The sequence below is a fragment of the Citrus sinensis genome, chromosome 3 (assembly GCF_022201045.2).
Source record: "Citrus sinensis cultivar Valencia sweet orange chromosome 3, DVS_A1.0, whole genome shotgun sequence".
Lineage (NCBI taxonomy): Eukaryota > Viridiplantae > Streptophyta > Magnoliopsida > Sapindales > Rutaceae > Citrus > Citrus sinensis.
In genome coordinates this window covers 48,697,809-48,721,911 of record NC_068558.1, presented here as the reverse complement: position 1 = coordinate 48,721,911, position 24,103 = coordinate 48,697,809, and the positions used below count along the sequence as shown (strand labels likewise).

The 24,103-nt window shown below is 35.3% G+C and overlaps 3 protein-coding genes across 5 annotated transcripts; 1 reads left to right on the top strand and 2 right to left on the bottom strand.

Annotated features, from left to right (window-relative positions):
* The first annotated feature begins 957 nt into the window (after window positions 1-957).
* Window positions 958-11,161, top strand: LOC102614502 (uncharacterized). Of its 3 annotated transcripts, XM_006491095.4 has the most exons (24): window positions 963-1,304; window positions 1,408-1,515; window positions 1,852-2,000; window positions 2,594-2,675; window positions 2,828-3,243; window positions 3,383-3,815; window positions 3,901-4,124; window positions 4,431-4,626; window positions 4,796-4,941; window positions 5,016-5,190; window positions 5,310-5,363; window positions 5,835-6,014; window positions 6,702-6,814; window positions 7,123-7,305; window positions 7,853-7,910; window positions 8,462-8,521; window positions 8,616-8,657; window positions 8,786-8,913; window positions 9,009-9,144; window positions 9,226-9,303; window positions 9,705-9,821; window positions 10,446-10,508; window positions 10,605-10,738; window positions 10,823-11,161. In XM_006491095.4, the coding sequence occupies exons 1-23, from the start codon at window positions 1,158-1,160 to the stop codon at window positions 10,689-10,691; spliced, it is 3,375 nt and encodes a 1,124-aa protein (XP_006491158.1). In that variant the 5' UTR covers window positions 963-1,157; the 3' UTR covers window positions 10,692-10,738; window positions 10,823-11,161. The 3 variants fall into 3 exon arrangements, 2 of the variants coding, with proteins under 2 accessions (XP_006491158.1, XP_006491157.1); XM_006491094.4 differs by having other exon boundaries at window positions 10,605-11,161; XR_003062107.2 differs by lacking the exons at window positions 9,705-9,821; window positions 10,446-10,508; window positions 10,605-10,738; window positions 10,823-11,161 and having other exon boundaries at window positions 958-1,304; window positions 8,990-9,144.
* Window positions 11,162-12,206: 1,045 nt separating this feature from the next.
* On the bottom strand, window positions 12,207-16,663 carry LOC102615568 (ferric reduction oxidase 2-like). The gene is made up of 8 exons (XM_006491099.4): window positions 16,339-16,663; window positions 16,158-16,263; window positions 15,846-16,040; window positions 15,532-15,766; window positions 13,799-14,126; window positions 13,447-13,690; window positions 12,636-13,342; window positions 12,207-12,504 (listed from the first exon to the last, which is right to left on the bottom strand). Exons 1-8 carry the CDS (start codon window positions 16,538-16,540, stop codon window positions 12,365-12,367), a joined length of 2,157 nt encoding a protein of 718 aa, XP_006491162.1. The 5' UTR covers window positions 16,541-16,663; the 3' UTR covers window positions 12,207-12,364.
* Window positions 16,664-22,346: 5,683 nt separating this feature from the next.
* On the bottom strand, window positions 22,347-24,103 carry LOC127901287 (probable receptor-like protein kinase At5g24010). Its single transcript, XM_052438289.1, has one exon. It carries the CDS (start codon window positions 24,030-24,032, stop codon window positions 22,620-22,622), a length of 1,413 nt encoding a protein of 470 aa, XP_052294249.1. The 5' UTR covers window positions 24,033-24,103; the 3' UTR covers window positions 22,347-22,619.

The window sequence follows — 24,103 nt, the reverse complement described above, 5'->3', positions numbered from 1 at the left end:
AACGTTTCAAAAATAACAAAAAAAAGTATGAGAAGAATATCATTTTATTAATTTTTTATTTACCAAAAAAAATATTTTTCGTATTTTTAGTACTTTAATTTTTTTAATACGATTTATTTATAACAAGAGTAATAATATAAAATTTTGTTGTCAGGAACCATATATATAAATTTCATTAGGAAGAAATAAGCAGTCTCCCCTTGAATGTGCACGCACCGTATTGAATTCAAACAGTGTTGATTGTTACTGGATTGGCCAACTTATTGGGTTAAAATGGGCTTTGTTCTCGGGCAATCCCCTATTTTTTTTTATCTGAAAACATTTTGAAGGCTACGTGCAAAAGGAGAGCAATTGCCCACAAGGACTCTCTACATCAAGGGGCTTGCCTCTCATCTTTACCCAGACTCACACGAGAATGAATATAAATACACGATGTGTTAGGATCGCCCATCAACTAGATATAGGACTAGTTGCTGGTTTATTGACCCCAAGACACCCCTGTCACAGTTTTGAAGGAGAATAGAGTCGCCAGTGCTACAGTCTGAAAAAGAAAGCTAGGAATTTGTATCTCCAAACTTACAGTTACGTCCTTGAAAATTACCGGAGGAATGCTTTGGAAGACGTACTTTCTAGTAACTTTCTTGGAGATAAAATTTTTAATTCAATTTAAATGTTACATAATGAGATGAAATATAGGGTTTAATAGCGCCACTGGCAGTGGCCCCTCTAATGGTGGACGTGTAGCCCAAATTGGTCTCGTGTTGTCCATTTCCAAGTATAGGCCCAACAACCATGAAGGCCCACACAGATCTTTTTGGCACCCAATGTAAGTCAGAAGTCCTTCAACACAGATCAGTATAATTGCCACAACCCAATGGTGAAGGATTTACTCCAACATAAATTTGGACCCACGGGCTTAGCGTCCATTTCACCGATTTATGTTACAACGTCAATTTTTCCATGAACGAAAAATTACAAAAGCTTCACATGTTAAAAAAAATAATAATAAAATAAAATAATGAAAAATAAAAATCTTCCGTGGATCTTGCCAAATGAGATCTACTGAAATGCTCATTCATTCGAACTAAAATGTTTCAGATCTCTTGATTCTGTAAGGTCTCTGTAACAAGAAAACAAAGTAAATAAATTAGATCAAAATGTATATGGCATACGGATGGCCGCAGGTGATTCCACTGGAGCAAGGACTCTGTCCATCGTCTCAGCAGATCATATACTTCAAAGTTAACAATGGATTGTTACTTATTGCGTCTCCTTGTCACATCGAGCTCTGGAGCTCTTCTCAGGTATTTCTTTAGCATTTATGTTTACAAATTTTTAACAATTTTAGGGTTTTGGTTCTGTGCAGTGTTTTTTTTTTCTGAATTGGGAATTGTGGATTATTTACAGCATAAAGTGAGATTAGGGAAATACAAGAGGGATTCGGAGTCAGTGCAAAGAGAGGGCGAGAATTTGCAGGCGGTGTGGAGCCCCGACACCAAATTGATTGCTGTTGTTGTAAGTTTTCATTTGAATCCATCACTAATTTTAGTCATATATATAGTTCAGTTCAACTGATTAGCTATTCACTGTTACTCTTACAACTGCTATACAGCTGTACATGTATGTTTTAATCAATGCTTTATGTGATGTTATTATCCTTGTGGTCATAGCTTTTAGGATATAATTATTAGTCTTTTTTACTCGTATGTGATGATTTGTGACTTTGATGATGTACCATATCTTGGCAACCTAATTGTCATCTTGATTTTGTTTCTTTTACGTATAGATACAAGGCAATGATGTATACATGTGCCACTTTAGTGATTAACTGTGTTTCTTTTTTGTTGGCAGACATCGTCTTTATATCTTCATATTTTCAAGGTCCAGATTACAGAAAAAAGTATACAAATCGGAGGAAAGCAGCCTTCTGGTTTGTTTTTCATTAAGATCTCTCTTGTTCTGAATGAGCAGTTGCCTTTTGCGGAAAAGGGTTTGTCAGTGTAAGTTCTTGAGCTAACCTCTTTCTTTATCTTTCTGTTCTCCTTCTTGCTCTATTTGTGATTAGTTCGTATTCTCTGTTGTCTTGAGTTTCAAGAATCTAGACTTTAATGGGAGTTTGAATTCTGTATTTGGACGTTAACAGGAGTTGATTCAAATGTATAAATATTCAGATTCTATTGGTTTTGAGGAACCACTCATTATATAATCTATGTTAGGTATGTCCATTGGAAAAAAAATGTCCATTTAATTTAATGGGTATACATTTATGTGGATGGGCGTTGTTTCTGGTGTTCATTATTTGTACGTATTGGGAAGTCACAGCATGAATACCTGTATGAATATAATCATGTCAAGGGCTCATAATTGTTACATTTAGGACACAAGATGCTACTTGAAATTTATTCTGCATCTATATTGTTGAGAAATGTCGACAATTGCATATATAAAATCTGGTTTAGTTTACTTTATGCTTCTTTTGTTGGTTTAGGTTGATTGAGCTGATGTATGTTTACCCTTTATGGCACTAGTATGATAATTGTACGTATTTGTTCTCAAATCTGATCTTGCTAGTCCTGTTGCGTGACTTCGTCAGGAGCAATATTGTCAGTGATAACAAACACATGCTACTTGGGCTTTCAGATGGATCTTTATATAGTATCTCATGGAAGGGGGAGGTAATCTGAATATGATTGGCGTTAGCTGTTCAGAAGTTACGGTGTCATTAATCTTTCTGCTTTAGGGTGTTGGGTCATTACTCCTTTGGGATCATACTACGTGGTAAAATTATTTTCCAATTTAACTTTATACTGTTTTTTTTTTCCTACAGTTTTATGGAGCTTTTGAACTTGTCCACTCTTCTAATGATAGCAGTGTGGCTGCTTTGTCCCACCATTTTCCGAGCAACGGTCTTGCTTCTGTCGACACTTCGGGAGCTTTTGTGTCTGATCATAAATTTCCCATAAGCTCTGCTATCATTTGGCTGGAGCTTTGCCTACCTATGAGGTTGCTATTTGTTTTGTATTCGAATGGACAACTAATGTCATGCTCTGTGAGCAAGAAAGGCTTAAAGCTAGCTGAATTCATTAAAATTGATAAAGAGTTGGGTTCTGGTGATGCTGTGTGTGCTTCAATAGCTCCAGAGCAACAAATCCTTGCTGTAGGTACAAGGAGAGGGGTTGTTGAGCTCTATGACTTGGCAGAATCAGCATCACTTATTCGTACTGTGTCTTTATATGACTGGGGGTAAGCCCGTAAATGTCTATGTGAATGTACTTTTGTTTGTCATTTGGTTCATTATCCTGCTGTTCAAATGTCCTCTGCTTGACATTACATCAGGCTTTATCTCATGAAGAATGAGAGAAGTTTATTATACATTTTGCAGATACTCCATGGATGACACTGGTCCTGTTAGTTGTATTGCTTGGACACCTGATAATTCTGCTTTTGCTGTTGGTTGGAAGTCAAGAGGACTTACAGTTTGGTCCGTGTCCGGATGTCGTCTGATGTCAACGATCCGTCAAATCAGTTTAAGTTCTATATCCTCTCCCATTGTTAAGCCAAACCAAGACTGTAAATATGAGCCATTGATGAGTGGCACCTCAATGATGCAATGGGATGAATATGGATATAGGCTATATGCAATTGAGGAAGGATCTTCAGAACGAGTTCTTATATTTTCCTTTGGCAAATGTTGTCTTAACAGAGGGGTTTCTGGCATGACATATGCTCGTCAAGTAATTTATGGTGAAGATAGGTTACTAGTTGTGCAATCGGAAGATACTGACGAACTCAAAATTCTACACCTAAACCTTCCAGTTATTCACGAAACTTCAATCTCTACAATTGGTTTTCACTTGATATAATATTTGTATCCCTGATACAATCTTGTTTTTTGCCCAGGTTTCTTATATCTCCCAAAATTGGCCTGTCCAGCATGTGGCTGCAAGCAAGGACGGAATGTTCTTGGCAGTTGCTGGTCTTCATGGGTTAATCTTATATGATATACGGCAAAAAAAATGGCGAGTATTTGGAGATATTACTCAGGAACAGAAGATTCAGAGTAAAGGTTTGTTGTGGCTGGGGAAGATCATTGTTGTCTGCAACTATATCGATTCTTCTAACACGTGAGATTTTTTTTTTTAATGTATTCTATTGTGGATTCTTTGAAGTTGTCTTTTCATCCTTCAGCTATTTGAAGTATTCTTTTAGACTTTGCATAATAGTCAAAATGTTTGGTTGAGCCTTGCTGCCGACCTTGCTAGCTGCCAAGGCATTTTCCCTTTACACATCAATCAGGATCTAGGCCTTGGTTGTCCACAGGTGTTAACAGTGTGGATTCTATTCTGTTTGAGTGGAGCAATCTTTTTTCATTATTCTTATTATTTGGTTGGAAAGGATGGAAATTTTGCTGAAGTATTGACTCATTGCAGGTATGAACTGCTCTTTTACCCAAGATATCACCTTGATCAGAGCTCGTTGCTATGTCGGAAATCATTGCTTGCTAAACCAATAGTGATGGATGTCTATGAAGATTATATTCTTGTGACCTATCGCCCATTTGATGTCCACATATTCCATGTGAAATTATTTGGTGAATTGACACCTTCTACCACTCCAGACCTTCAGGTAAAGGAATGTTTCAGATGTGCTTTGATGAAAATTTGGTTAGAATTGTCGAATGATACTATTTTCCTGGTAGATTTGTGTTTGTAAAGTTAAAAATTGTACTCTGGATGAGACTGCTTTAATGGAACTTTATTCTTCATTCATTTTTAAGTGATAACATGACAAACAGCTTTCTACAGTACGAGAACTTTCAATCATGACTGCAAAGAGCCATCCCGCTGCTATGCGTTTTATCCCCGATCAGGTTCCAAGAGAATGTTCTTTAAACAATCATGTTTCAACTTCTTCTGACATGTTAGCAAGGGAGCCTGCGAGGTATGGATCTATGAAATGATGATTAGAAGTTTTTGTGCTCTATATGCCTCTGAATCGATACGTCTATTTGCTAGATGTTTGATATTGAGAGCAAATGGGGAGCTTTCACTTTTGGATTTGGATGATGGACGAGAAAGAGAGCTTACCGATTCTGTTGAATTATTTTGGGTTACTTGTGGTCAATTAGAGGAGAAAACGAGTCTAATTGAAGAAGTTTCATGGTTGGATTACGGATACCGAGGAATGCAGGTAACCAACTACTAAGTTCTATCAATTTCCTCATGTCTAGGGTTTATAAAAATTCAACTCTGTTTTCCGTCATGTTTATCCGTCTGATATAGAATCTTGCTGGAAGCTTATGTTTACAGGTTTGGTATCCATCTCCTGGTGTTGACCCTTATAAGCAAGAGGATTTCTTGCAGGTATGCACCATTTACATCTGTTTTTTTTTTATCCTCCAGCCAAATGATTCTTTTCATCATAGCATATGATGACTTTTCATTTGTGTAGTTGTGCATTTTTCATTCAAGATTCTGTCAGTTGAAATAAAAGAAGGAAATGGTCCTTGCTATATATAGTTTAACATTAAGAGTTGTTACTAGGGTTTATTTTCCATTATTCTTCTCTTTTTAACGTTCTGGTTTTTCTTTAATATAACTAGAATGATTTTCCATCTTCTCTGTTAATGAAGACATTATTTCCTTTCCTGGTTGAATCTTTTTTATTATCAGTTAAATATTATATGTATTTGCTTTAGCTATTGAAATTTCAGAAGATTTTGGAAGTGAATCTATGAAAAGTAATTATGTTAAACTTGAGATATTCTGATCTGGTTGGCAATCCATATAGTCCATATACCCAATTGGTTAACTCACTGAATGTTTATCTTCTAGTTGGACCCGGAGTTGGAATTCGACCGTGAAGTGTACCCTCTGGGGCTTCTTCCAAATGCAGGTGTTGTTGTCGGTGTTTCTCAAAGAATGTCATTTTCTGCATGCACAGAGTTTCCATGTTTTGAACCAACTCCACAAGCGCAAACTATATTGCATTGCCTTCTTCGGCATCTCCTTCAGGTATCAGTATGAATTTTTATTTTTTAAATCTAGTATAGGAAAGTTAATGACCTTGTTGGACGGAATTGAAGTCTTATTCACATCGACCTTGTATGCTTGAATGGAAAGCTACAGCCCAAATTACCAATAATGGTAAAAATTGATTGACTACGCAATCGGTTACTAGGTAGTTAATCAGCAGGGCCAGCATTTTTGACCTGTTGAACTTATCATGGCAGTTGGTTTTATATTGTCAGGAGAAATATCCACTGCTTGTACCTGTTGGGAATTTAACTTATTTGTCATCAATTGCCGTCAACCATTGAGGCTGTATAATTATGAATCCAAAATAAGAATAAAATCATGCTCATGTCCTGCTCATGGAACAATGATATTGTACTGGCTGGTGTTATATGGGAATGGATAGTTCTTTGATTAACTTATACAAATAGAGCACTTAAGCCAAATTGCTTTCTGTTATGTATTAGAAAACTGGAGAATTAGTTTTGAGCGGACTGCTAGGTCCTTCTGAGCATGTATGTACTTTCTTTGGTTCTTATTTATTAGTTTGCCTAATGGCTCCTGTCGAAATGCTGGCCCTGCTGATTACAAAATTCAATTCAGTTTACTAGTTGATTGCCTATGTATGATGTTCTGTATTAGATTCACGATATTCATTCTGGATCTATTTCTATTTTTGCCTGTCAGAGGGACAAAATTGAGGAGGCATTGCGGTTGGCTCAATTGTCTGCAGAAAAGCCTCACTTTTCACATTGTCTTGAGTGGCTTCTTTTTACTGTATTTGATGCTGAAATTTCACGGTATGTGTATGATGAGAAACCCCAAATGTAATCATTGATCGATATTGACATGGTTTTTCTGATTCTCAGTTATTTAACTTTGCACAAACCCCACCGTACTTCAAGGAATGCACTCTTAAGCAATTGCTGAACTTGTGAAATATAGTTTATTTTAGTTATTTGTTGTGGTTGTATGTATTTTCTTGGGGGGGGATTTTTTGGTTACACTGTTCTGGCATCTATTTGTGTTCCCAAAGCTAGAATCAGATCTTAAATTCATGTGTTTTTTGTGTTAAAAGTTTATTTTTAAGATGCAAACTTTGTTGCAGGCAAAATATAAACAAGAACCAGATCTCAATACCTAAACGTGCTGCCAGCTTCTCTCTTTTGGAGAAGACTTGTAATTTCATCAGAAATTTTCCTGAGTATCTTAATGTGGTGGTGAGTGTTGCAAGAAAAACTGATGGTCGACATTGGGCAGACTTGTTCTCTGCTGCTGGAAGATCAACAGAGTATACCTTTTACTTACATTTACTTATTTATTTTCTTCCTCATTTTTGAAGGGTGGATAAAAAAGTGTTCTATTTTATTTTACATTTGTATGATATTTGCATAATTCTTGATCAGACATGGAGGTAATTATGTAACTGAATATTAAAGAAACGAGGGAGACAAGTCTTCTGAAAAAGATTCCTTCTTGCAAAAGGCTGTTGATCTCTTCCCTATTCTTCTATGCTCATCTTGATGACCTGTGAATATGGAGTTTTGGTTTTTTGGACAATTTTTTAGTGTTCCTTTCTTTCTGTTCTCTACCATAGTGCTGGATTGAGACTTTGTGGATATTGCTGAAACTTATATTGGTGTTGGCTTTCTTAGAGAATTTGGGTGGCCTTTTTCCTTGTTCTCTTCCAATTTGGTTGTCCGAGGTCTTTGTGAACATTGGCAGATGTGTTTTTGATGAAAGATTGATTGTAATTTTCTTGTAATGCTGAATCTGCTACCGTACTGCTTAATGGAAAAAAATTACTAAAATGACTGCATATTGTGTATTTTTAATAGGTTGTTTGAGGAATGCTTCCAGAGAAGATGGTACCGCACTGCCGCTTGCTATATTCTTGTAAGATCTACAGTCTCTCTCTCTTGGCCAAGGAAGAATTACAGCCTGCTTGTTCAATTATGTTAGGCCTCCCTAACTATAGGAATTTCTTGCCTTCTTGGTCCTGTACAATTTTTCTCCTATAATAAGCTTTATTTAATCTCAATTTTCCAAAATGGACCATTGAATACTGTTCTTCAGTGTGATTATGTTTCCTTTTGTCCGGCAATCAATCTTATGTCCACATCACATGGGCACACTTTAAATTTGGGATCTGATACAACAGTGAATGATTGCATGTCCAGTTTGTAAATTGTTCAGTTTGTATAACAGATGGGCACACCTTAATTTGGCATCTGATACAAAACCGAATGATTGCATATTCTGGTTAAAACCTTTACACCATTTTCATGATGGGTTAAAGGTCATGAGGAGACTTATGACCAAGTAGGAAATAGGAATTACATCCCCGTTTTGTATCAAGGATTGGCAATGATGAAATAAGTTTTAAACTAGCTGATTAGCCGGGCCAATAGGTAGTTAGGTTTTCATTGCTTGTATCAATGTCACAGGTGATCGCTAAACTTGAAGGTCCTGCTGTCAGTCAATATAGTGCCTTACGTTTATTACAGGTAGGCGTGGTCTTCTGCATTTCAAACTTTATTTTCTCTTTGTTTTTCATTTTCTTTGTGGTTATCCTTAACAATGATTGTCAACCATATGCAGGCAACTCTTGACGAATGTTTATATGAACTCGCTGGGGAGCTGGTATCAGTTTTAACATGATCATAGACTCTCTTAATTGGAAAAATGATACCTAAATGTTGCACAGGAATGACCTTTTTTTTTTTTTTTTTCCCTCTCTCTCTCTCTCTCTCCCCTCTCTCTCCCCTTAGGTGAGATTCTTACTAAGATCTGGAAGGGAATATGAACAAGCATCTACTGATTCTGACAAACTATCTCCCAGATTTTTGGGCTATTTTCTTTTTCCTTCTAGTTATAGGAGGCCATCTTTGGATAAAAGGTTGATGTGCATTCCTATGAGCAGTTTTGCATGTATCTGAACCGACCATCTTGACATTACTAATCATATTTACTAGGCTTTTCTTCTTTGGGCAGCACCTCGTTCAAGGAGCAGAGTCCAAATGTTGCTTCTGTTAAGAACATCTTAGAAAGTCATGCTAGCTATTTGATGTCAGGAAAAGAACTTTCCAAGCTTGTTGCATTTGTAAAAGGCACTCAGTTTGATTTAGTGGTGAGAAAAGTTTTTAGAGCCTTTGTTTCGGTTATGTGATATTTTAAAGTGATCTTATTAGTTTGCTAACATTTACTACAGGAATATCTTCAACGTGAAGGACGTGTTTGTGCTCGCTTGGAGAATTTTGCTTCAGGACTTGAACTAATTGGGCAAAAGGTATCAATATCTGTCAATTTTTCACAGCTCACCTTATCAGTCTCCCTGTAGCATATATATGTCAAAATGTGACGTTTTCCTCTTGGATTGTTTTTCTATTTTTTCCTTTCAAAGCTGATGCTGTAAATATTTTGTTTGCAAAAGATTTTAAAATGTAATTGAGTCAAGATGGTTAGATATTTTATAACTTCCTTTTTACTCTTAACTGGATTTCTATGGAGTTATAGCATTAACATTAATTTTTCTTTCAAAAGTGATCAACTAGACACTGATGAGATATCTCACTTTTGAATTGTTCAGCTCTCTGTAATTTCATTACTATTATATGCCATGAGGAATTGTTGAATTATATTTATCTTGGCATTTCTTTATTGACTGAATCATCTTTTATAATATTCTAGCTTCAAATGGGCACACTGCAGAGCCGGTTGGATGCAGAATTCCTTCTGGCTCATATGTGCTCTGTAAAATTCAAAGAGTGGATAGTGGTTCTGGCAACTCTTTTGAGACGATCTGAGGTATAATGCCACCCTGTTATTGCTTTTGCTTTATTCATTTTACCTTGCAGTAGTTTGGAACTTATGAGAATCTCAAAATTATTGAGTCACAATTGAGGATCTGAACTCCTGTAAAAATATATGTATTATCATTGCATCTGATGCTTCAGGTGGAACTTAGTTCACTGTGGAAAGGAAAATTATAAAATGTAAGCGTAACGAGATGCTTTTAAGAGAAAATTTCACTGAGATTTTTCTGACGAGTTTTGCTTGGCCATCTCATTTCAAGCTGCTTTTTTTCTTTATATCATCTCAGTAGTGATAACTATAACTCATTGAATTTGCTAGCATCTTTTGCTGGTTGTTTATTTTAAATGAGATTATGGCGATAAAGCTTGGAAACTCAAAAAGTACTAAAACTTAATTAGTGTACGATCATTCTTCAGGCATCCAAAGATGATTGCATTACAAATAGTTAATTTTGAGCCAGTATAAATAACTATTATCTTATATAGATGCATCATGATAGGTCGGCACTAGCGTAATCACTTCAATTCCCCTGAAGCTGTTACCTGATTTATTTTGTCAGTGTGCATCAGAATAAGTATACTTGCAAATTAAGATTTTCCTTGTGGCTCTACGCAGGTACTCTTTGATCTTTTCCGGCATGATATGCGATTATGGGAAGCATATGCCATCACCTTACAGGTATTCTTTTAATCTTTTAGATCAGTGCTCAAGATGACATTCAAATTGGCTATTATATTGTGCAAAATTTACCATGCTCTTGTTTTGCTTATTCAGTCTTACCCTGCATTTGCTGAATACCATGATCTGCTTGAAGCCTTGGACGAAAAGCTTTCATCTGTTGTGGATTCTGCAAAGAGATGAGGGTAGTTTTTCTGATGTTGTTTGGCAACAGATTGGGACTAATTAAGGTAATTTTCTAAATGGCATGTGCAATTCTCTGGCGAATGATTCTGTTCAGAGTCCTAAGTGATGAATGAACATCTGCCTATCAGTTCTAAGTGAAGACAACGACATGGACAGCAAGTCATGGGAATGACTGGGACCTCCCTTTTGTTATTGTCCCCATCAATCCATCAGACACTCAGTTAATTCATGTAGATAAAGGAGGTCTATGCATAGTAAACTGTCTCGAGAGTTCTTTTTTTTTTTCCCCAATTTTTTTGACAAGTCTGGAAAATGTTGATATTGTCTGTATTGTTATGGATTTATTATGGAATTGTCCTAAGTTTATGGAGTAATTGTAAATAAGAACTTTAAAGATTCAGTTCAAAGAATTCAAGTGAAAAGGTAGAGGAAATTAAGCTAAAGCAGTAAGTCTTCGTTGTGCTTCATTCGATTGTATCTAAATTACAATTGTTGGTGGCCTCATTTATAGTGAAGTTCCCACCGTCCATTTGCATGCAAAACATTCTAAACATTTAAACGTATAGAAATTAATAATCTAAGTCTTTTGTAAGTAATGCATTATGATATAATAAAAGTGAAATTGGGGTAGAAAATATTGACAACGCGTATAAATGGAAATGAAAGCAATTATTACCAAATAAAATCACCTGATTCAAATCACGGGCTCGAGTAAAGCTGAACATGACATTTTTGGTTGTTAATGACTGTAGTGAGCTCCCGGTAGTGGGTCATGCTCCATGCCCATTATAAATGATGATAATCGTTGGTTTCGAGCAGATAGTGCAAGTCAATTTTGTGATAATTTTGGGTTTTGTGCCTTAGCGGACGAGTGCTCTGATAATGTTTAGTATGTGGGTTCAGCTACCTTGCACCAGTTAGTTTTAAGGTAGAGCAACTTTCAAAATCGTTAGATGGATATTGTTACAATTGTTTTAAATTTAACTATAAATATACAATAACTTTGGATAAATGAATATTATTACAATTATTTCAAATTCAACTACAGATATACAATAACTTCGGAGGTTGCTCTACGTTGGAACTGCTCCAACATAACAGCTGCCTTATTATGTTTGTTCCGAAACCGAACAACCTTTTCAGGCTGAAGTTCAAATTCAAATTGTGTGCCCGTTGTCAAATCCAAATTTGATTAGAAATAACTAGAATGATTTGGCCTTTTTCGGAAATAAGTGAAGATTAGCGCTGAAGGCTGAAGCTAACAAAGCTACTACATTCTCTTATAGAGTAAATAGGGTGAGTTGTCGCTAATGACTACGACAAACAAACGAGTTGGGGTTAGTTCGCTCCACAGAGGTGGAAGTCTGCGGCAAAGTGGATGCAAGCTTGTGAGGTGCTTTGTAATTTACATATTATAAGGATTTTCGTCTTTTTCCTTCACTTGAATTTAATTTCAAAAGCTCGTTCATGCGCACGAAGTCGTAGAGTACACCGACTCAGAACAGTGAGAGAATTGATTTAAACTATTACAACGAACACGACGATTTTATTCTCCGTAAGCCAACGACTTTTATGTGCCAACAACATGCTGGGGGAAAAAGAAACTGTGTATCTTGCTGATATAAATGCTGCATATTCCAAGTGCCCTTTGAACTATAAGATGTACGTAATCACCAGCTAAAGCTGATAGATTCGAAGTGCAGATTAGCTGCCAGACCAGATGAACAGATTGTTGCAACTTCATGTCTCATCCTCTTCGGACCGGAAACGAGAACTCCAACGCTTGATTCTTTACACTCAAATAGCATCCCTGCACCCACCATATATACAAGCGAGAAAATATAAAATGACCTATCGAGTTAAGCAAGCAGAGCAGAAGTGAAGGGCTAAAACAATTTTAAAGCCGATCGAGGTAAAACACATGGCGACAAGGAAACTTACTCTTTAGCTCAGGTCTTTTTCCATAGTGCACAATGGTAGCTTGAATTAGAGACTGACGCGGAAGACTTTCCAATTCTCTATCAGCATTATAAAACCAAGAGTTTGGTGATCCAGCTGGCGTTGAACCTTCCATGTGTTGTATCTGCGTTGCTTCCTTGGCATTCTGTTTCTTGTTCCAAAGCACAGCTGCACTGGCCGTTGCAGCTATCGACACACATAGAACTAACATATTCAAGAATGCTCTTAAAGTGAACGAGAAAATTTGATTGGAATTGTGATCAATAGGATAGATGTAGTAGCTGCCAACAATCCCAATTAATATGAGGAAAATGATGAATGATGATGAGATTATTGCACCAAGCCATAGCCAGCGGTTTGGTCCCAAGACGGATGATATGGGTGCATCAGTTGCGAGGGGCTTGAACCATAAGGCTCGAATGAGTTTCGAGTTGTCTGTTGTTGGTTGTTTCTCTCTTGTTACATAAGCCTCAATTTGTAGCTTCAAGTTGGGAAGCTCCGTAGGGGTGCCAGAAATCGGAAGCAAAAGGTCTAACATGGTGAGGTCCGAAGAGTTTTTGAATGAGCAAATCAGGATTACTTGTGGAGTCTTACATTTTGTTACTGTGCTTGCATACATAAGCTCTCGAATTACAGAGATAAAAGGAGTAATGCCACTGCCTCCGCTCACCATCACAAGAGTATCATGCCTTCAAAAATCACCATTGCTCTCAGTACCAATATTATTAATAACATCAAATTAGACTACTTCTAAAACACCAACATAACAGTGCTAAAAAGGTACAATGCAAACCTGAGAAAATGAGTTGAAACAGGCCCATAAGGTCCCTCGACAGAGACGTCAAGACGATCAATTGAAGAAGGTGATGAAAGCACCTGATAAAGCTTCTTGGACCAACTTCCTTCACCTTTAATCACGACACTCAACTTCTCTGGTTCCAAATTACTACTAGAAGTAACAGTAAAAGGATGCCATTGCAGCTTGGAAATGCTCGGCACATTAATGAACATAATGCTTGTCGGATTGTAACTCAAACCTAGTAAAATAATTATTAAAAAATTAAAAAAAAAAAAGAACCCAAAGAATCATCAAGTGAAGTAACAGGAAGATATATATAGAACTATTACATATGTAGTTAATATACCTGGAGCTTTGGAGAAGTTGAGTTCAACAGTTTCGCCAGGTAACATACGAGCAGAAACTAAACGAACTGCTCGTCGTGATTGTAAGAATCTTAGGTAACGATCGACCACGAAGAGATAGAAACTAGGAAGCATAATCAACGAGTAAGAGATGCCAACATGGAACACGAAGAAGACCACAAACAATATGTAAAGGTAATGTGTGTAAAAGAAGAGCTCAAAAAACTTGCGGCGTATTGGAGGGAAAGTTGTTGCCCACATGGCAAGACCAGATAGCAATGCCAGCTCTCCGGCCACGTTTGATATTCCGATTTTTGCCCATTGCAACATCTGCAATAAGTCAACGATCAACGATAAAGCACGAGGATTCTACTACTTTCGTCTTTACAGGATCAATGTTGGTAACAAAAAAAATTCACAAAAGTCAAAAATGGGTCCCGCAACTTGTTAATTTCCATTTGCATATATCTATCTGGGGACTGGGGACTGGGGGGGTTTGGACTTTGCAGTGCCTACTTCCGACCCTTCGTTAACAGTGCTTTCAGCTTTTTTCACGAATCGCTTTTGGTGGCGTGGCATCATATCATCAGTATCACTTGCGTTTTAGACTTTTGGGCCAATATGAATGATATTTGTTTCTCGATAGGTGGGCCAGCTGGAGTTGGTATCACCAGCACTAAGGAAGGATGTGACTAACGTACGGGCCCTGGACGACAGAATCGTGTGGAATATTTGGCCCAAATTCACTTTCCAAACGGAGGGTCCGCCCAACCCACACGTATCAGATTAACTTTTTCGTGGGACCCAGAAACTAAGATTCCTAACCCGACCGGAGCGTAAACGGAAAAGAAGCAGTCAATACTTTTCTGCTGCAAAATAAAATTACAAATCAAAGTACCCAAATAATGCTCCTGACCGTTCGTGATCATCTCCGCAGCGCACTTATTTATTATTATGTGCATGGAATACAAGCGTTAAAAGAAGAGAGAAAGAGTGATACTACTTGCATATGGCTGTATGCATAAAACTGTACATGGTAACTAAAGATAATAAATATTTCATTTGTTTATTTTACTGATTTTATTTTTTATACATAAATATTCTTATTCTACTTGTCATGCATAATTTTATTCGTAACTGTTGAGGGCAAATAACATTTTTAAGAGAGAAAATGACACAACTGCAATGACGTAAGCAAATTTTACATTTCCCAAACAAGCGAAACTATACTGTTACGATTACGAAAAGAAAAAGACGGCGAGAGAGCTATCTAAGTCCACTCGTGGGTCCCTTTAATGACATATATGGGAAGGTTGTCCATAATCGAACGAATCCAACCGTTCATTCTGGACACGCTCTTCGAGATCATTCACATCAGGTTGACCATCTAAACAATCCGACATCATCATCATCATAAGATTAACAAATACCAGTTTTTTTTTTGGGAAATTAATATTAGGGTTATTTATCTCCTAATTTAAGTTCTAATATCGGGTGATGCTGATGCATCTATGAGAATAGACTCGTTTCAAATTCAGTAGCTTCATCTTTTATTTGGTTGTTTTTTTTTTACTCTTTTTAGCAAAAACGAAAAGAGTACGTAGCTAGTGCCAGTTCCTTGTAAAGGAGAAACACCAACCAGAAATGGAAAACAATATCTACAAAAATTAATATTCAAGATTAACAAGCAAAAGAGAAGAGAAAAGAAAAAGAAAAAGGTATCCAAAATTATTACCTCCGAGATGTTGTTTGTAACTGCCCAAAAGATGATGTAACAAACGCCGTGGGCAGTGAAGAGGGTCATGACCATGTGGCCCAGCCAGATATGATACTTGATGCTGGCCTCAGATGTTAGGCCAAAAAGTGGAAGCACCGATGAGCCCCGAGCTACCGGAAAGAAGAGAAGTGTAAGACATATGTTTCCAACAAGGCCGAACCTCAGCGCCGTACTCTCCAGCTTACCTTGCCATCTGACAGAACCCAAAACCAAAATATTATTTCAATCTCAATTTCCAAATAAACTTGCTGTCGAAAATGTTAAGGTCTTACACTTTCACTCCTTCCTCTGCTGCTGATTGTGGGGTGATATCAGCAAAGCTGTTATGGAGGTAATTGGAGAGACTCCAGATTAGCAGTGCAATCAACATCATGAAGAAGGCTAGCTCAATGCCAGAAACAATCCCTAGTGGGCCTTTCACCAGCATCGGCTTTTTCCATATGCCCAGGCGATGCTTCTTGCCATTTCTGTTGGTTCCAAGTTCATTTCAAAAAAATAAATAAATAAATAACAATCGACAAGTACGCACGTACGCCACAAGATTACAGCAACCACTAGCAAATGGGTTTATTTTATAAATATACCTTTCCAGAACATTATTATCGTTCAATTTGTTCCCAAGATGAAGGTACAGGCAGCCCGTTACGGCAATGAAGAGAATAGGAAACGTGTAAATCAAAAGCGTTGTTCCTGCAGAAGTAACTTATGGACATGTAACATACTGTAAATTCTTTAAATTTGTAGTTAATAATTTAATTTACCAACCTTGTGCTCCAAAATATGTAGTAAAACCGAATTTGGCTCTCAGATGAGGCAACCAGTTTTGCCTGTATGTGTTGGTGGGCATCAGGACCCAAAGCATAAGAGTGCCCAAATACACTGCCATTAGCAGCAGCTTTATGATTGCGCGAACTGCACCAATGTTTTCATGAGACGAAGTTGATTTGTTCACGACTTTCGAATCCATATCTCTCTCCTCACTGTCTCAATCTCAACACCAAAAAAGAGAGAGTCAATTCGTTAGTTGTGGGAGAGAATCTCTGTGGAGAATGTAAGTAGAATTACCATATTTATAGGAAAGAATTTGCAAATAATATTTTAATCAATGTGAAAAAGTAGACTTTGGATTGTGTATAATGCAAAAAAGGAAGCATGAATCATGGCCACTGCAAAAAATATAAAATCTCGGCTTTCCCAAATTTTATGTCTAAGTCCTCCGTGTTCAATTTATTTGACACTTGGGTCCTAGATCCGTTGACCGTTAAAAAATACTAAACTCTATAAAATGACGATTTTAACCCTTAGATAATAAAAGGACCGAAAAAACAAATTTAATATATTAAAATAAAAAAGGCAATATATTGCTCTACAGCCACGGCCGAAAAGCCAATCTATTAGTGCAACTTCTTGCAAACTTGTCGTTTGAGGAAAAGTGAGGGTACTTTTGAAGTTTTATCTTTTTTTGTTTTTGTGCTTGTGTATCCTTCGATTAATTATATAATAATATGTATATAAAATAGTGATTGAAATATTATTTCTTTCTAGCTCACCTTTTATTATGTATATATACTTCATCTTATTATAATAATATACATACGAAACTGCGAATAATAATTAAAAAGTAATGTCTCAAGCATACCAAAATATTCTTATTATTACAACGTTATTAATAACTTGCTTACACTAATAATAAACACTACAAACACTTTCATTTTATTCATCTTATTGCTTACACTCACTCAATAAAGGAATTTACTAAAGCAAAAGGCATAATCAACAAATTAACGCGATTTGTTCAAGTGCTTGAAAATGGGATTTTGAGTGACCAATAAAATGATTCAGATTTTACAAAATCAAAAGGTATCGTTCTCGAAAATACCCTTAAAACATAAAACATAAAACATTAAATTTAAATAAAAACAAAACAAAATAGAAGGTCAAAGCAAAATAAATCAAATCCAACTCTCAAACTAATTGAATCAAGCCATGAAAAACCCAGGGGCAATGGTGGATCGCCTGAGCAGTTTCTCCAGCTGGCTCAAACCACCGCCCACCACCACGCGAGCCACTGTGCACTAGTGCGCAAGCTGCTGCTCCGTCGCTGCCCCATATGCGAATGCAAACGGTTCGGAGAGAAGATGAATTAAATTAATAAAGAAATAAAGAGAAAATAGAAAAATACTTTAAAATATTTTGTTGAATTGGCGATTTTGCCCTTTGTAAAAAATAAACATTCATTAAATGTATGTTTGGTATGACTTATCTAATTGTCATAACTGCTTATTTAATCCTAATAGCTCTTATCATAATTTTTTTATTGTTTGATTTTTTTTTAGTAGACCTTTTAGAGTTTAAATAAGTTATTTTGTCTTTACTAGTAAAATCTCAAATTTTAGACTTTTGGGAGCAAAGGTTGAAAAACTTTTTTTAAATGTTAAAATATTCAAAATATCATCTATTTATTTGACAATCTTATTTTATTCTTTTCATAACATAACTTAAAAAAATTTACCTATTAAAGTAATTTTATATATTTTTAATAAAAATTTTTATTGACAACTAAATAACTAAAATTTTTTAAGTAAAAACTTTATTTGTTAGAGTTTTATTGCCAAAAACTTTAATAAAATAAACTCTACTTGAAAAATTGTATCAAACGGAACCTAAATTTACGGTCAACTACGGACGGTGGACTTGAGTGTAAAATATTTAAACAAGAACGGCTTATGTGTTAACACCGTGAATCATTTGGGGGTTGTTTTTTTTTTTTTTTTTTTTTATTTGGAGCAAACAACAGAACGACGTTGTCAATAACATAATTTTCAGGGCCAAAAAAGATGGGGCCTACTTGACACGTGGGGGCGTTTACCTCCCTCCAATTTGCAAGATGCATGCAACACTTGATGACGGGGCTGATAACATAAGCAAGCACCATACGTGAACAGACAATTTGTACATTTTAGTAATTTTGCATGGATGCAGTTGGCACGTGCCTTGCATGGTACCATGTGGTGATGTCGTGTGTTGAATGCGTGTCAAGTCATTCGTGCATCGGTGGTTGATGAATGTGCGTGCGATATGGACAAATCAACATTAATTTAAGGGTTAATTTTGTCCTGCACCCAACTGTTTCAACATTTTTCGTCACACACCCATATGTTTCGAAAATACTCACTCCACACCCAATTCCGTTAATTTGACCGTTTATTCTAACGGTCAAAGGATAAATTTAGAAATTCATATCCTAAATATTATTTGATGATGATAATTTAATTGATGAAATTATTATTAATTACCTTTAAATAAAATTTTTTAATGTAAACATTAATTATTAAATTAACATTTTATCTCATTTTATTTTTTTCTAATTCAAGATAAGGGGTATTTCGGACATTTACTTAAATTTCAAATAGCTCCGTTAAACATAACGGTCAAATTAACGGAATTGGGTGTGGAGTGAGTATTTTCGAAACATATGAGTGCGTGGCGAAAAATGTTGAAACAGTTGGGGGCAGGACAAAATTAACCCTTAATTTAAATTCGGCGATGAAGTGATTGTGCTTTAAAAAATTAGGGCTGACTTTTGTATTTTAATATGGGTTGCATTTACTATTATTTCTTGATGAGGTGATACAAAAATTCTTGATAGTATATTACATTCTATTAATTCTTGATGGGGTGATTAATTGATTATAATTTTATGTTTTCCCTTTTTGAGTCAAACGACTCAATAAGTCTTTCAGCAAAGGAAACACTTTGACATTTTGCGCGACAGCGGCTTGCAATAACAAATGAGTTTACATTATAAATCTAAATGGGAATAAAATAAGATAATGAAGATAAGACGAGCTTTTTATTGATGATTTCTGAATGGATCGATTACAAAGACTTATGCGCTCTTCATAGTTTATAATAGAGCAGTTTGGACTATTATGTATATTTGTTTACTATTCTCAAGCGGTGGTATTCTCATCAAATATCATAAGTCATAACACTAGTCTACAATTTCTTATGGACATTTTGGCATGGCATCAATGCAATGCACCTCCTTTAAGACGTTGCGTCTTTCGTTAACAATTGTTATGAAATAAAATGATCATTAAGAAGTTTTAATACACAACAAGATCAACATATTATTTAGAACATAAAATATCATCTCAACTATGTACACATTACATTATTATTCCTAAATTGAGACTCGTTCGGATGCATAGAAGCTGATTTGTGGGTTTTATTTTCCGATAAAGGAAGGCCAACTGCAATACGAATTCAGTATGAAAACTGTCAACTAATTGTTCACATAAGTTTACCATCGAACAAATCGCTTTACTGATGTGATTGATAATCATACATAGCATGTTAAGAGATCAAACATAATTGATTATCAGTATTTTTTAAATAGATTAATAATTTTGTTTGCGTAGATAAGATTGTGTGTTATCACTCAACTAATGCTTTTTTAGAATAAACTCTCTACACGATCGTCCACATAAGTAAACCACGGAACCAAGCATTTTACTAGTACAGTAGTATATATGATTGATAATCATACTTGGCATGTTATCTAATTTTTCAGAATAAATTAATAACTTATATGCGCACGTGGGTTTATGTGTTATCAACCAACTAATGGGCCCATAAGAAGCTGAACTTCCATTTGACTGATATTTGTGCGTTTCACGTCTCAAAACAAAAGAACTCAATAGACTTATAGAAAGAGTAGAGCTTTAAAATTCTTATAATATTATTGAATTTTATTTTCTAAAATACCCCTAACTTAATTTATAAAACACAAACTCATATGTTAAAATTAACCATCATTCCATAAAATTTTACCTTAGAAAAAAGAATTTGAAGCTAAACTTTTATTTATAGAATACATATTTTGGCCACTCCTTCAATCTTAAATTATATTTTCTTTCTATTATGTAATTTCTATCTCCATAACTCTAAACTCTTATAATTATTTCAAAAAAAACTTTTTAGATCAAAATATAAAATATGAATATAAATTATAAAATGAGATGGACGTAAAAAGTTTATTAAAAGAATAATTTATTTTAAGTGTTTAATTAAATTTTCTTTTGAAAAAAAAATGAAATAAATTATTATATTTAGTTATATAGGTAATTTCAATTAAAAAGGGGTTTTAGAAGGAATTTTGACTTTTTGAGGAGTATCAAAAGCCTACTCTTACAAAAACATGAAGCCCATTAATCTCTTTGTATCGCACGGCTTGGTTTTTGTTGCAAATATAAAGGGCACGTGAACTTTGTTTGCGTTTACAATTTGAGTGGGACTTTTGGCACCCCTTTAAATATTTATCAATACCTCTTTTTTTTTATTAACTCTATTAAAATAATTAAAAATATTATAAAATTCTTTTAACATCCCTTTAATGACAAAAATACCCTTAATTTAAATTTATTAGTATAAACCCCATTGTTTAATTTTTGATCACTTGATTGTGAAAAAAAATTAATTTTTGATCCCTTGTTTAATTTATTAGTATAAAATTGTCTAATATTGTCATTGACTAGCTAGATCAATTATTTCTTGTGTGGTAACTTCAAATACCAAATCCTTAAAAACACTTATATTAGTTTCGTATGGTGTTGCCCAGCCTTCTGCACATGGTTCATGATACTTGATCCAACCATTCGCAATAGAAAGAATAGGTGAAGCTGGAAGCATGAACACCTGCAGAAAAAAAGCCATAGAAAAATTAGTCCAATAATAAAGATATTGTAGCATAATTTGAATTTCCAAAGTTTTACATGCCTCTATGAAATGACTTCTATTAACAAATATAATAGTAATGATTTTATGTGAAGAGCATGATAATGGAACAAATCTAAGAGGAATGAATGATTTTATGTCAATGATAAATTGATAATAGCAATGATTCTATTAACAAATCTAATAGCAATAAGGAATTTTTAAGGAGAAAAAATTATTTGATTTTGAGTGGGGGTTTAATTCGAAATTGTCTTATTATGTAATTTTAATAAAGATTAAAATTGTAAAATAATTAAAGAGGTGTTAAGAGGTATTTAGAGGGGTGCCAATAGTCCCACTCTTACAATTTCTACTGACAATCAATAGGGTACCATAACTTCTTCTTTCCCCTTTAATTCATTAAAAAATGACTCACTTAATCCTTCTGGAAGTTGCATGAAGCTCAAAATATTGCTGCTATGCTACGATCAATTATAAGGGAATTATGGCGCTGTTTAGTTTGGAGGTTGTGTATCTATAACTTAAAAGTTATAGTACTAAATTTTTTTTTATGGACACTAAATGTTACATTTTAGAAATTAAATTAATTTAATTTCACACTTATAAGATGAAAAACTTATAATATCTTTGTCATTTTTGTCAAAATCAATATTTAAAAATCATATTTATTACACATTATCAACATTTATTTGATAATAATAATTTTTTTTTTTTTTACAGGATTGTGATTTAAAAACTACATCTAAATACCAAAATGGGCCAAAAATGCTAGGCGCAGTTCATCCAAATGTTGCATTTAGCTAACTTCCAAACATCTAGGTACAGTTCATTCAGCTAAATAATAACCCGTTGCACATGTTAAACCACGAAGTAAACTGTGGCGATCTCTTGGTCAGTGACAAAATGTCACAAATCTTTCTCTGCAAATCTCAAGTTCATGATGCACCATAAAATGATTTACTTTCACGAATCACGGTTCCACCGATGCAGTATTAACAAACTATAAAATTAAAACATCATATTCTACAGTTGCATATATAAATAGAATTTATATGAAATAATCCATTAAAGTTCCCACAGCACATAAAGATCACAATAACTTCAAGAAAAACTACATCTAGTTTGCAAACAAAATTATATTACATAAATACAACTTGCATACAAAGGAACAGAACAATAATTTGCAAGCACATGCAGTTCTTCAGAGGCTTCGAACTAAAATTATCTTTTAAATATAATGCACTAGCAAACTATAACCCGTCTTCACACCCAAATTGTATGCAGCAATCGCACATCACAAACTTATATTATGTGTGTTGATTGCCCACTTTTGAAGTAGTTTCTGAAACATCCATGGGCAGTTTAGACCATGCCACCGAGTTCTTAAACCAGAAAGTTCTATGCTTAAACACAGATAAGCTTAGCATCACACACACAGCAGCAATCAAAGGAACCAATATACCAACATTTCCCCTTGGCCAAGTCTTCAATATCAATCCTGCACAGAGCTCTCCGTCGAGAATACCCATTGACTTATTCATTTTCATGATTTCCACTGCATTCAGAATACCATCAACAGCATATCCCAAGCTCTTATCTGAGGGGCCAACACTGACACTCAAAACCCCTGAATGATAACTATCAACCACAAAGTCGGCATAAAACGGAGAAGCCAATGAATAACCCGCAACAATGGAGAGATCCAAATCTTTGTATGCTAAGTTCCCATTAACATACACATTGAAAAACAGCAAACCAAGAGAAATACTTGCAATATCACAAAAATGCAACCTAACAAGATACTTGTAACCCTCAATCACAGGAAACTCCCACGTCATATTCAAATTAGGAATTGAAGCATTCGTGGCAGCAATCACCCGGGCAGTGTTATAAACATTATCAGGACCAATTTCACGGCTTGCCCCTCCACTCTGATACCAGATCCTACCAGTAGAATACACCCTTTTTGATCCCTCACTAGATTTGAGGAATTCATCATCAGGTAACCATGTCCTCCACAAAGTATCATTAAATGGTGTCACTTTTGGACCACCCACATTGACCCTATACATAACTTCAAGCGCTTGTTTACTTAGCGCATCAAAGTTGTCAATTTTATCGCCAGTGACAAACTTGGCAGTATCCAAAATCAAATCTTTAGGTGCGGATATCACTTCAATGGCATTAACAAATGCAAATTTCGATTTCATAGTGGGCAAAAACGTAATTACAAGCTTTTCAGCATTAATCCAGATAAGATACTCCTTAACACTAGCACTTGAAATTATATTACCAACACTAAAATTGCTCAAAACAACATATCCATTAACCAAAACGTGAAATTGAGCATCATCTGAAACAAATTGAGACGAATTTAATTGATAGAAGTGTAGGCGTACCATGTGGGTTCCCTTGTCTCTGATCTTGAAAATATACCTCGATGGTCTATCGAAAACCCTTGCTGAGTTATAAATTTCAGGTAATTTACCATTTCGGTGACTAAGTTGGATCGATTTTGACCGAGTTGAGAAGGTCAAGAGATGCGAGCTGGCGCGGGAGGAGTCGGAAATGAAGAGGCGATTGTCTACGGTGGTGTCCACGGTGGAACCGCAGTCAATGAGGTAGTCATCGGCTGGAGAGAAAGAGAGAGCAATACCATAGAAAGATGATAGAGACAGTAATAAGAGAAACAAAGCTTGGTTTTTGCGCAGATTCTCCATTAGATACAAACAAAAGCTAGTTGAAGAACTGAGATGAGATTAGATGAATGAGTGCTGTTGAGTTGTGAGTT

Excerpts from the sequence above, each read along its gene's own strand:
- LOC127901287 (XM_052438289.1), bottom strand. The coding sequence starts at position 24,032 with ATGGAGAATCTGCGCAAAAACCAAGCTTTGTTTCTCTTATTACTGTCT.
- LOC102614502 (XM_006491095.4), top strand. The coding sequence starts at position 1,158 with ATGTATATGGCATACGGATGGCCGCAGGTGATTCCACTGGAGCAAGGA. Across the intron at positions 1,305-1,407 it reads AGCTCTGGAGCTCTTCTCAG|CATAAAGTGAGATTAGGGAA; the intron begins GTATTTCTTTAG and ends GATTATTTACAG. Across the intron at positions 9,304-9,704 it reads TTGAACTAATTGGGCAAAAG|CTTCAAATGGGCACACTGCA; the intron begins GTATCAATATCT and ends ATAATATTCTAG.
- LOC102615568 (XM_006491099.4), bottom strand. The coding sequence starts at position 16,540 with ATGGATTCGAAAGTCGTGAACAAATCAACTTCGTCTCATGAAAACATT. Across the intron at positions 16,041-16,157 it reads GATAATAATGTTCTGGAAAG|AAATGGCAAGAAGCATCGCC; the intron begins GTATATTTATAA and ends TGGAACCAACAG. Across the intron at positions 13,691-13,798 it reads CAACTTCTCCAAAGCTCCAG|GTTTGAGTTACAATCCGACA; the intron begins GTATATTAACTA and ends TTATTTTACTAG.